The following is a 12,959-nucleotide window of genomic DNA, read 5'->3' on the forward strand; positions in this document are numbered from 1 at the left end:
CCTGAGTGTTTCCTGCTGTTTTCCCTCGGGCTGTGCTCAAGGCCAGGCCCTGTCGTGCAGAGAAACCAGTTGTATGTAAAGAAGTGATCTGGGTGAACTCTTTATTCATTTCTCAGACTGCCCCAAGTCCCAGCTGCAGATTTCAGCAGTGCCCCCCCGTTCCTCTCTAATCCAGCCTCCTTCGTGTAATTCTTCCAGTGCATAAAAAGAGCCGGTTCCAGATTGCCAGCCTCAGGCACACAGTTGTCAGATCAGTGGGGGTGGGGAGGAGGTCTGCAGTGTGAGCCTGTACGTTTTCAGGGGAGAGTTGGCTGCCATGCTCGCTGTTTCTGGGTGCTGGGGCTGCCCTGGAAAAGGGAAGTGTTGATCAAATATCCTTTGACATGTGAAAAAGGCTTTAGAAGTTCCACATAATAATCACTTTGTGACCTTCCTGGCTGAACACTGCGCCGTGCAGTGAGTGGCGTTTCTCAGCGATTGGAGGCAGTGGGCCGAGGTCTCCGGCGCCTGTGAACCAGGCCTGGCCTGTCTACTCAGTATCCCAGCGCTCTGCTCTAATAGCTCTTCCTTGCCTTTTCAGATTACCACAACGTTCCCCAAGGATCCCGTTTACACTTTTCCTATTTCTCAAAATCCGTTTCCTATTGAGAACCGTGACGTGCTGGGAGAAACTCAGGTGAGGAATGCTTTAAAGTGTGTGTCTCCTACCTGTCCAATCATACACATGTATGTAACCTTACGCTAAGTCCCCTGAAAGGGAACGGCAGTAGAGAGACTGCAGCAGCTGTTCCATTGAGCCGTCTCCTCACTTGGCAATACGCTCAGCAAAACTTCCCTCTCTGAATGCTTTGCACCTCCCTATAAATCATCCCTGCTGGATGTGCCAGTCCCCACCCATCCCAGTGATATGAATGAGGCTGTTTTGCTTGCCAAGAATTGCCTCTTGCAAGTAAGTTCTAAAAAAGGAGCTGCCAATTCCATGGAGTGTGTTTGATCAAGAATCAGTGAAGAGTGCCTCCTGTATGTGACAAAACTGCGCTGCTTCACCACGCTGCTAGGGGTCAGTCAAACAACATCCGGGGCCTACAGTGGCTCCTGGGTTTAGTGCTGACACTGAGAATGCTGGCTGCTTTTGTGGAATGCTTTTCTAAAGCTGAACTGTTCGTTACAGAAAGGGGCAGCTATCAAATTGCCCTAGCCACATGTGAGCTGGCCAAATCAGCAGGCATTTGGGGTTTCTTGGTAATAGTAATGGTCTGTCTCGCAAAAGGGGTTGGCATGGAAAGTAGCAAAGATTTCTTCGGAAATAGTTGGACGTAAAATGAATCGGGAGTGAATAGTTCCTGCACAAACACAAACTCCTGCAGAAGCTGTGAGAGAGGCAGCTAGAACGTATCACTTAGCAACTCAGGGGGTTTGCTGTATAGTGAAGTAGTCAGCACTGCTAAGTGCTGTGCAGGCAGCCTGACTGTATGGTTAAAGGATTCCTGGCCTGCCTTGCTGTGAGGCCTGGGTCTCTTCTGCACCTGGCGAGCCTACTCCGCTTCGGCGCGATTGGCTGATGCAGGCTTCAGAGAGCATGGCCCTGTTAGCCAGCTCACTCATTCCTGACTGGGGCACCAAGACACCACTGGGGCATTATCTTCCTGTGGCCCCTGTTCCCTCACTGCCCCAAATTGGCGTGGCTCTGACTTGCTGCCATTCTGAGTGCTCCAGTGGCTGGGCTCAGCTCTCTCTGCCCTGGGGTCTTTCAGATGTCTGAATCATTCCAGATTCCCTTTCTCTGGACACGTGAAAAGCTGCGATTCAGTCTGATTTCAGGATGTCAGTCTGCATCGCAGTTGTGTCTATTGATAGAGGAAGGAATTTTACCAGAATCTTCTTTGTCAGTGTATCTGAAAGGAAAAATCAGGTTATCACACTGGGGTAAGGAAATATGACTTCTGGATTGTTTTTCTTCCCCTTTCCAATCTCTGCAGGACTTCCACAGCTTGGCCACGTACCTATCTCAGAACACGTCCTCTGTTTTCCTAGACATCATCTCTGATTTCCATCTGCTCCTTTTTCTGGTCACCAACGAGGTCATGCCTCTGCAGGTACGGAATAGAAAATGAGTTTGGCTAATGACAAAGGCACAAAGGGCTTGCAGTGAGCATCGCATTGCAGACCAGCACCAAGCCTCTCCTCCTCAGGAATCAAGGCAGGAGCATCAGTTGCATGTGCGGTGGAAAGCGCCGTGCGTCTGTTACACCCAGTCTGAGTCCTCAGACCCAGCTTGTTTGCTGGTTTATCTGTAGTTTCTGCTGAGAAAATACAGCTTGGCAACTGTCCTTCCTTCTCAGTGACCCTTTTGGTTGATGGTAAGAGGCTAGATTTATCTGAGCCTCTGCATGGCTGGAAGCAGTGAGTCGGTGGTGGCTGTGTGAGCAGGGTCACAGGCTGGATACAGCCCCTTGGCTCCGGCTCAGGTAGCTGGAAAGGTTTAAAAGTATCGGAATCAGAAATTCCTGTTATAATGATAACAAGATCAGAGTCACCAAATCTCTTCCAGGACAACTACTTCCTGGCTTTGCAGCTCTGCTGTACTGGCTTGGCACTAGGAGTTGGCTGCATATCAGGCTCTGCGTTAACATCTGCACCACTCATATTTTCCCATTTTTAAATAACAGACTAACAGGAAAAGCCATGTGTTTTCCAGAGGCTTCGAGAATTGCGCAGACTGAGCATGTGCAGCACAGCTGGGCTGCCAGTGGGCAGCTGGAGATCAGGACCAATCGGGGATGTTGTGTTCGGAATTTTGCCCAGTCTTTTTTCTTTGTGATAAAAGTGTGAGCGAGCCTTGGCTGTCTCGCAGGCTCGCTGCGGAAATGGGCAGCAGCCGCCATTCGGGGGGGCAGTGGACTGGCTGTTTTAACTCCCAGAAGGTGATCTAGTGCTCCTGAAAGGAGGGGCTAGTAGTGGTGACTAGAGCCAGACCTAGTGTAGGTAGGCACTGCACAATTTCCCCTGTGTAAACCTACCCATACACCTCACAACTATTGTCGGAGCCCTCCTGCTATTCCAGCCCTTGGCCTCTTGAGTAAAGGCTCCATATGGTGATTAGGTGCATGGTGCCTTCATCCAGTTCTGCTAAATCTTACAGCCCAACATGAATACAAAGTTACCAGATACTTCTGGCCCACTTGTCTGTGCAGAGGGTGCAACAAGTGCCTTTTGGCTCCAGCCTATGTTCATTTATGGATTATAAAGCCAGAAGGGGCCATTGTGACCATCGGATCTGCTCTAGACGTGCCCTGAGTTAATTGCTCTAGCTTCTGTTTGGCCAAGCGTCAGGGGACATGTCAGCCCTGGGAAGAGACTAGAAGCAGGATTTATAAAGCCAATCAAACGCTGTTGACGAGCCCCTCCAGGCAGGGAGTGTCCACTTGCTTGTGTCCCCAGAGTGGCACCTCTGTAAAAGGGTGAAAGATCAAACTAAAGGGATTTTTAAGAATTCCTGGCTGCCACTGGGGAATAAACTCACTATGGAGCTTGGAGTGCGAGGTGGAGGGGCAGGGGCTGGCAGGAGCCCAGCCCTGGTCCGTGTGCCCTGGTCGAGACTTGCGTGCTCTCTTGTACAGGATAGCATCAGCTTGCTGCTGGAGGCAGTGAGGACCAGGAACGAGGAGCTGGCGCAGACCTGGAAGAAATCAGAGCAATGGGCCACCATTGAACAGCTCTGTAGTAAGTTCCCAGAATTACCTGCTGTTCTCCTGTGACCAGCAATGGGGAGTAACGAAGTGGTTTGCCTGGGCTGGCTGCTGATTGGCACAGCCGTGCTTTTGCACAGGGAATGAGCTGGCTCCCAAGGCCAGCAGGGGCTCCGAGCACTGGGGGCCCAGTCAGTACCCACCTCCTGGACCAAAGGCAGGAGCGCTATGGGAGGGCTGTGGCATGAAGCAGAGACCCTCAATCCTGGCCTGATTTACCTGAGCCAATCCTAGATCTGGGAGACAGAAGCACAGAAATCTCTGGGTGCCATTGTCTGCCTCAGTCTCCTGCCTGTGACAGGTGTTGGGACATCACAGTGGCAAGCAGTCTGCCTTGCAGTGCCCCACCCCGTTCGGCACAGACCCCAGACAGCGGGCTGGGCCCAGGCCCAGGCATGGGGAATGCAGGTTAGGAGCATGAGCCTCTCTGGCTCTAAGCCGAGGCAGGAGACACTGCTAGTTTCAGACCTGGAGGTCCCAGGGTCAGGCCCCGCCACTCCCCTGTCCTGGGGTGTTGCCTTACATGTAGAAGCTCCCATGTGAATCTCCTCCTGCCCCCAGTCCTCCCCTCTTCCCAGCCTTGACCTCTGCTCTGTTTCCCCCTTACAGGCACGGTTGGTGTCCCGCTCTCAGGGTTACATGAATATGGTGCCATGGGCAGTTCAACGCATGCTGCGTCCTCGGCCATGTGGGCTTGCCAGCACTGCACCTTCATGAACCAGCCCGGCACAGACCACTGCGAGATGTGCAGCCTCCCCAGGACCTAGGCCCCGCTGCTTGGCGCTAGGGGCAGACTGACAAATACAGAGGCAAACCCTTTAAAACGCAGGCTGCTTTCTCATGCCCCACTCCCCCGTAATGATGCGCCACAAGGGGCAGACCGAGTGAGGGGGGCTGCCAGGTCTGTGTCTGCGATTGCAGAGTGCTCTGCGCTGTCCTTTCTGGGGCCTAGCGATAGGGAGGGGAGGCAGGCTGGCTGTGGGTGGGACGCCCCGTGCTGTTAGCCCAGCATGAGGAGACCCTTGGCTTCAGTGTCCACACACTCAGCTCCCCCCGCCGTGACTCGGGCTCCCTCCCCACGCTGTCGTCCTGTGACTGGCTCTCCTGCCAGCTCCAGGGGCTCTCTAGGCTTTGTGCTGATCCCATTCGACAGCAGCTGCTTCTCCCTCGGGGCCATCTCCACAGGTGCATGGCCGCAAGGGGCTGACCTCCCTCCATTAGCTTGCAGCTCCCCTGTCCCAGCATCCTTAGCACAGGAGCTGGCCTGGGAGGAAGTGGTACTGTAGGCACGGCGTGGTCCCACAGCCCGCTCTCAGCAGGGGCTCGCTGTCCCCCCTCCCCAGCGCTCCTTCTCCGATGCCTGGTTGGTTTGTCAGCAGTCAGCGCTTCTCCAGTGGTTTTCTGTAGCCGTCGGTGCCTGACTCGGCTGAGCCTCCACCATAATTACAGCTTTGACTAAATGGTCTGCAGCCGGCGAACCTACAATGGGCACCAGCGCTGGCCAGAAGCAAAGCGGCCCCGCCCCAGAGCTCATCCGCGGTGCTTCTGGCGTGCGCTTGGTATCCGTCCCTCTGCGTAGCCAAGAGCCCTGTCTCCTGGGTGACCCCTCACTGCAGCACAGTGCGCAGACGTATTGGAGCTGCCTCTCCACAAAGCGGACTTGGCAGCCCTGCCTAGGGTCATGGCATCCTGACTGGGTCTGCTCCTGCTTGCTACATCTCCCAAGGGCTAGCGCAAAGCAGAGGGAGCTCGCTGTCCCAGCCCAGAGGTGGGGCTGGCACCTTGGCTTATGGCTTTCGCTAAAGCGGTTGGTGGGCAGCCGCCCCAGCTCTATGGAGCAGGCGTCCTTTCACTCACGCCTTTCTCCCTTAAGGGGACAGCCCATCGCAGGGTGCAAGCCAGGCACGGCAACACGGTGCATGCTCCTGCCATTGCCACTGCCTTGCAGTTAGTGCCACCTCCTCCATCTGCCAGCCACTGTCCTTGGCCGTCTGCCCTCTACAGAGTGAGGCTGTGGCGCTTAGGAAGCGAATGTAACTTGTAAGTCTGCTTTGCATTAACAAGTGCAGGGCCTGGCTCCAGCACCGTTCTGCATTAGACCCCCCAGGCCAGGCCTGGCTTCTTTTCCGTTTGGTTGCTTGGGGGTTAGCCCCAGTCCTGCAGCCAGAGCCCAGGTGCCCAAGCAAAGGGAAGAGCCCCACATCTTTTCAGCAGCTGATCCGCTCCCCTGGAGCAAAATGAGCCCCATAGCAAACATGCAGCATGTTCCATCCTTCCAACTTGCCTGGGTCTCCTCGCGGCAAATCCAGTCTTGTTAGCTGCTGTCTAGTGCCTGAAGTTCAGTGCTGGCCTCGGGGGCCACAGCCGGGTGTTGGTGGGGGCCAGGCCTCCCATGAAATCACCACTCTCTGCTGGTCCTTTAAATTTAGAACAGCGGCTGCCGCTGCTGCTTCTGTTTTTAACCACACTGGGGCAGAATTGCAGGTCTCGTTCTTCCTCTGCTTGCGCATTAGTGACCTTACTAGCAGCCCAGCTGGCCAGCCCCCGAGCCCAGGCTAGAGGCGGTTGGTAGCCTGGGGAAGTGCCCGTCGAACGCCTGCCTTCCCCTCTCCCGGAGTCTCGCTGAACTTTGGCCTGTTTGCCATTCCCGGAGCAGCACCTGGCCCTGGGGTTCACTGCCTCTCTCCAGTTGTACTCATTCAAATCCCCCACCATCTCCTGAGCTGCGTTGTAAGGACCCCTTCCCAGCTGGTCAGCGAGGCCCTTCCCCTCGTTATCCAAAGAGAACCAGCAGCTCAGGGTTGGAACGGAAGGAGTGAGTCCCCTGGCAGGATAATGCTGCGAGCTTGTTTCCTCCCAGACTGATAGGGGAACAGGGACTGGCTGATCACAATGGGTCAGAGACCCCCTTGGTGCCCCATCCATCAGGTGGGGCTTCTCCCCTTGTGCCCTCTCTCCAGGAAGCCAGTAGCGGGGTGGGCAAGCTGGTGGTGGGGGGGGTTGACTTCTCACAGCTCATCACTGCACTCCCACCCCCTTCGCTGCAGCCCACCATCAGCTGGCAGGAGTGACATGGCTTCTACCCTTTGCAGTTGAGGGATCCCTTGCGCCATCCTGCTGCTGTTTGAGGAGTCGTCGATTGCGGCCTGGCTGTGTTTGCCGGGAGGGCAGGCGGCTCTGTCCAGCACGGGGGTTGTGTGTGTAGCTCTCCTGAGCTCCCTGGGGCTAGCTGCTCTTGCTTTTCTGTGCTCTTCGGCTTGCAGAGGTGTGTGTGTTGGGTGTGGACTGGAGTTCTCTTCAGTAAAGCCCTGCAAGTAAAATCTAATAAAAGCACCTGAAATGTGAACAAGGCTGCAGGGCTCTGGTGCATTTATTGACCCACCTCCAGCCAGAATTCTGCTTGATTCTCTGACCCAAGCTGAGCAGCTGCCTCCGCTCCAACCTGTTGCCTGTGTCTGCCACTGCTCAGTGCGGCGCTGGCAGCAGTGAGGCCGGGGGCCTGTGTAGGCTGGGGGGGACACGAGGGGTTTGAGAGCCAGGCCTGTGCTGTCAGCACGTAAAGCCGCATCACCATGGGGCCTGCACCAGGCAAGGACTGTGCACTCGCTCCCAAGGAGCATCCTTCGCCTGTGCCCCAAGGGAGCTTCGTCCAGCAGGGAAAGAAACAATCCAGCCCTCCCCGCTGCACAGCCGCCTCCTGGCCGCAGTGCCTGGGAGCAGGGTGAGGGGCTGAGGCTCGGGGAGACAGCTCACCTGCTGCTAGGGGCTACAAGGAGTCCTGCATTTGGGTGGAGCAATTCTGCATCCACTTCTGCTCACGTGCCAGTCTGACACCCTGAAGCCTGGCCCCTGCTGTACGTGGTGTAACCACAAATGGAAACAACCCTCGGCGGTGATCTGAGCTGGATGGCCACAGGAAGGGGGGGCAGAATGGAGCCGCTGGATGGTGCAGTGGGGCGAGAGCAGCCGGACCAAGTTAGTTATCCACCCCCCACCAGGGCACCTGCAGCAATCTGCTTAGCCAGGGCCCAGGACTGGAATCGCCGGGACGCTGCCAGCTCGGAGGCAGGTGCCTGGCAGTGCTGGAGCTCCTGAGCTGGCAGGTGAGGATTGAGCCAGCCTAGGGGTGGGAGCAGCAGCGAAGGCAGGAGGCGTCTGTCCTGCAGGGAGCAAGGACCGGGGGCCAGTCCCAGACGGCCTTCGTTTGGGTCAGCTGACATTTTAAAAAGGGAAGTGGTGGCCGGGGTTGGGCCGGCTGGTGGTGGTAAAGGGCTGGCCCTGGGGCGGCAAAACAGGCTCCTCGGCTAGTTCAGTAAGATCTTAACCGTCTGCCCCGGGCCACCTGCCGGCGCTGGGGAGCAGAGCTGGGTCTGCGGCCCGCGCTCAGTAGACGGGGCAGTGTCTGACTCTGACACCCTAGCAAGGGGTTAGAAGCCCTGGCTGCCCGAAAGGTGGGTGACTTGTACCTCTCCTCCTGCAGCCCTCGGCAGGCCTCTGCCCAGCGGGACGTGGCCTGATGCTGAAAGGAGGGTCCCTCCCCGAGACAGTGGCAGGAGCTCTGGGGGACACTGGCCTTGCGTGGCAGGGGCTCCCCAACCGCGCTGTTACGCGACTCGCCTGCTATGGTCAATCCAGCCCCCGCTGCCAGCGTAACGGGGGTTCTTCACCGGCTGGGCCCTGGCAGGGAACGGGCTGTGAGCAGGAACTTAGAGCGTCCCCAGGAGCCATGACGTGAGAGCTTGGAACCACCCCTCGTTCACGAGCGATGGGCTCTCTGCTGTACCTTGAGGGGGGTGGCAGAGCCGACCCCACCCAGGCACCATTCCTCCCGGCTGCCTCCCCACCGCCCCTGCCACCCTCAGCGAGCGACGGGTGCCCAGGATGCAGCTGCGCTGGGCTGCACCAGGGCAATGGAGGTTAAAATCTAGCTGGCCCGGGGGAGGCTGCTCCACAAACCAGATGCTCCACAACCCGGCTGCTCCAGCTTGACTGAATTAGCTCCACAATGCAGTAGTTAGGAAGCATTTTGAAAGTGGCTTTTTCTCTGATCTTTATGTGTAAACCACCACCACCACCCACATCCCCAGTGCAGGCGTGAGCCTGGCTCGCCAAGCCTCCGCCTGCAGAAAGCAGAGCTAAGCCTCAGCTCAGCCGGCTGCATCAGCCTCAAGCTGGCAGCCAAGGGCTGAACTTGTGTGAGAGAAGTTTTGGCTCCTGGGGTGGGTGGGGGGTGGGGGTCACATCCTCTGCAAAAGGGAGGGGCAGTGAGGGCCACGAGACATGGGCATCATCTATGGCGCTCTGCTGACCTGCCCACAACCACCGCTGTCCCCTGCGGCTGAGCTGAGGGGGCTGCAGCTGGGGAGGCAGGAGCACACAAGGTTCATGCACGACAAAGGCACAAAGGTCTGAACCTGGCCTTTGCGAAGCCACGTCCATGCTCGGGACTCCCCCGGTTGCCCACAGCTGGGCGCCAGCGCTGGGCACGGCAGCTCGGCGAGATGGTGCCTCTTGATATAGCTTTTGGGGCAATGCAGCAGTGGCGGGAACCCTTGACGAGAAAAGCCACCTGCAGACATGTGAGGTGCTCTGGCAGGAGGCTGTGGGGCAACCTCCTTTCGCACCGTGGGGTGGCCGCGGTCAGCCAGCATCGGCTCAGGGAGGGGGCGCTCTGCTGCTGTGAGCACATCTCCGAGAGTCACCTGGTCAATTCGTGGCCCCCGTTGTGTGCAGAGCTCTGCCCAGGACAGAGGTGACGACGTGGCTGCAGTGAGCGTGGCGGGGCCGGGTGCTGCCATGGTTCTGGGCGCTACATGTAACGCTATCTGCATGCAAGGCGTGGCGTGAACTGACAGGGCAGCGAGACGCTTCACAGCATCACAAGCCATCGAGGAGAACCACTCCCCTGGCCATCAAAATGCAGCCGCCTCTGGGGTGGGATGTGGCGTTATTAGAACGTCAGTGGAGTGGCCGAGGGCAGGAACCAAAGGACCATCCCTTCTCCAGAGCATGAGGCTGCGGAAGGCCGGGCCCGCGGGGCGAAGGCTGTAGAGGGGCCCAGAGTTCTTACAGAACTGCCCTTTCGAGCGCAAGTGAGCAGACGCCCCCCTCGCAGCCCTTCTGAGCTGGGACCACCCTTGGCCTGGCTCTTGGCTCCTGACGTGCCTACTCACTCCCTGCAGCCCTGGCTTTCTCCCTCTGGCCTGGCCCAGCCTGGGAACCTGCCAGCAGGCCCCAGCCCAAGGTTCCCGCCATTCGCGCCTCCTCGGCATCACCGGGGTTCACAACGGCCTCAGCTCCTCCAGGGATCCCCGCAGGCTCTGCCCTGTCCGTGCTGGACCTGGCACAGGATCACTGCTGCTGCTAACTGGAGCCCTGGGAGGCAGCATGACCGTGTGCCAAGGCCAGAGTTGGGGTTGGGTTGGGGGCGGGATGAGAGCTCCCCCCCCCCCCACCCCGAATGTAGTCAAACCACAGCGAAGGCTGCTGTAACCGCAGCGCTGCGCCTCCTGCTGTTACCATCTGCCGTGCGGTCTCCCCGGCCAGCTCCCACCGCCTGGGGAGGGGCCCGCGGCCATGCTCCGCACTCTGCCCGTGCCTTCCTTTTCCCCAGGGAGCAGGAAAGTGCAGCTCGCAGGCCCCGCGGCAGGCCAAGCGGGTCTGTTTGCAATCAGCGGCACAGCTGCCAGGCCCACATCTGGCTTGGCCGCCTTCCAGGGCAGCGTGTTAAAAGGGGACGGAGGGAGGCAGATCGGAGCCAGAGAGAGAAGGGGGAGCCGAGACTAGAAAGGGCAGCCGCTGCCTGTCTCCGCACCGGCCCAGGATCTCAGCGCAGCAGGTAGGAGAGGGAAAAACTCCCCTTGGCTCAGCTCGTCCTGGCCTGGCTCAGGTGTGGCACCAGCCCTTCCCCACGCGGTGCGTGCCAGAGTCCCTCTTGGCTCAGGGCAGAGCACGCGGTGGCTGTGCGACGTCTCAGCTGCTGGCGAGGGCCAGGGGTTCCACACGAGCGGCTCAGGGCTGGCACCGGGTGGAGGTGCTCCAGGGGAACCAGGCCCCGGCCAAGCATCGCCCGGTTTTAGCAGGGCTGGGGGCTCTCCGGGGGCAGTGCCCCTGCCACTCATCCTCTGCCACCTCACTAGAGCAGGGGCCTGAGCAGGGAGAAAGATCCTGTCTCCAAGCAAAGGTGATGAGAGCTGGGAAGGGAACCGACAGACTGAGGGACCCTGGGGCCCTTCACTGCCAGCTTCTGGCTAATGCTCTGTCCCCGGCTCCCCCCAGGCAGCTCAGAAATTGCCGTGTAAAGCAATTCCACTTTGAGCACTGGGGTAGTCCCCTGCCCACCCTGCCCCATGCGACGGTGCCCAGGGCCCAGTTCCTGCCAGGCGCCCGCCAGGAGATCTACGGGTGGGACACTCATAAAATCAGGAATCCAGAGGGGACGGGCCAAAGGCTGCACAAGGCCAGAGATGTTTGTGGCCCAATATCTGAGTGTCTGCCGCCCCCGGAGGGACGTATTCCTGGAGGTTTCATCACAGGGCAACCTTCTATTCCAGATTAATCCTCCGTGCCTGCAGGACAGTCCTGGAGGGTTGGCATCCTGCATGCTGGGAGTGTGGCCAGTGCGGGGGGGAGGCAGCCGAAGTGGGGACATGCTTGGGGCATGGCCCTTGGGGGTGGAGGGGGTGCCGTCTGGCCAGGGCCTGTGTGCGGGGGCGGGGTGCCCTCTGGCCAGGGCCTGTGTGTGTGGGGTGGGGTGCCCTCTGGCCAGGGCCTGTGTGTGTGGGGTGGGGTGCCCTCTGGCCAGAGCCTGTGTGCGGGGTGCCCTCTGGCCAGAGCCTGTGTGCGGGAGGGGGTGCCCTCTGGCCAGAGCCTGTGTGCGGGGGGGTGGGTGCCCTCTGGCCAGGGCCTGTGTGCGGGGGTGGGTGCCCTCTGGCCAGGGCCTGTGTGCGGGGTGCCCTCTGGCCAGAGCCTGTGTGTGTGGGGTGCCCTCTGGCCAGGGCCTGTGTGCGGGGGGGGGGGTGCCCTCTGGCCAGGGCCTGTGGGGGTGCACTTGGGGCAGGGCCGGTGGAGCTGTCTGTACTGATCTCTCCCTAATCCCTTTCCACGCCCAGAGGACCATGAAGCGGTTTCTCCCCGTCCTGCTCTGCGTGGCTCTCAGCTATGCCGCAAAGCAAAGGCAGCAGCCGGCGGAATGGGATTACAGATCCGAAGGTAAAGCCCCCCCAAATCTCAGCACGGCGTTAATCATCTGGCCCAGGGTGGCTGCAGACACAGGGCTGGGGGCCCAGCCACGGAGCGGCCACTCCCAGCTGACCCCAAGTCACCTCTGTCTCTGTGGGCTCTGCCAGGGAGAGGTGGCTGCTAGCTCAGACCAGGACTCCTGCGTTCCAGGGCAGCTCCGCCAGTGCCGTGTTGTGTGACTTTGAACCCACTCATTGCCCCTTCGTGCCTCAGTTTCCCCGCTAGATGACAGGGCTGATAACCCTGTGCTCCCTCCCAGGGCTGGGAAAAGGAATCAGCGCATCTGTGCTGTGCTTTGGGAGCCTCGGCTGGACAGTGCTAGGGACAAGCAATTGGTGTGGGAATCATGGTGTCTCTGAGGGACATGGCCAAAGTCAAGAGCTGGAGCCATCGTGGTCCTGGGGGCGGGGAGGGGAGGGGTTCTGTGGGCTCGACAAGCCTTCCCCAGCTCTAGTCGCTGGCGCCAGGTCCCCCAGCAGCCAGGTTTGTCTCCTTCGCAGCTGAGAAGGTGAGCCTGAGGGGATGTGCCAACCTCACCGTGGTCCTGGACAACTGGAAATTCGCTATCGTGACGGAGATCAAGAACCTGCTCCTGTACGACCACCAAACCGTGCTCCCCGACTATGGCAGGTGAGCCGGGGCGCCGGGAAACTCCAACGGGCAGCTCAGCCGCGGGAGCCAGCCTGTGCCAGTGCCGGCCGCATGCTGACCAGAGCCGCCAGGGGCTTGGGGCTCACTCTAGACGTGGGCCCAAGTGAGAGGCGGTTGTGGTGTCTGGTTGCTAATGGACGCGTGTCCAGGCTCCACAGGGCACTGCTGGGGAGACGCTGGTCTGGCCCTGGCCCTGGCCCAGGCGGTGGGGTGGGATGCTCACACGATGTCTGCCCTGGGTATGCCTGACCAGCCAGTGCTGGGGGGGTGGGGATGACAGCAAGGGCCCCCCCATGGTTGCAGGGGGGCGGGGGTCTG

The 12,959-nt window shown here is 59.4% G+C and overlaps 1 protein-coding gene across 1 annotated transcript in view; it reads left to right on the forward strand.

The window, feature by feature from the left end:
* Window positions 1–7,098, forward strand: part of NPLOC4 (NPL4 homolog, ubiquitin recognition factor) — a 42,192-nt gene extending 35,094 nt beyond the window's left edge. The window contains exons 14-17 of the mRNA XM_039501450.1: window positions 581–676; window positions 1,980–2,096; window positions 3,621–3,723; window positions 4,359–7,098. Of these exons, the coding sequence (XP_039357384.1) occupies window positions 581–676; window positions 1,980–2,096; window positions 3,621–3,723; window positions 4,359–4,516 (474 nt within the window). The 3' untranslated portion in view covers window positions 4,517–7,098. The remainder of the gene's footprint in view (window positions 1–580; window positions 677–1,979; window positions 2,097–3,620; window positions 3,724–4,358) is intronic.
* The last annotated feature ends 5,861 nt before the right edge of the window (window positions 7,099–12,959 follow it).

The sequence above is a fragment of the Mauremys reevesii genome, linkage group 15, assembly GCF_016161935.1.
Source record: "Mauremys reevesii isolate NIE-2019 linkage group 15, ASM1616193v1, whole genome shotgun sequence".
Classification (NCBI taxonomy): Eukaryota; Metazoa; Chordata; order Testudines; family Geoemydidae; genus Mauremys; species Mauremys reevesii.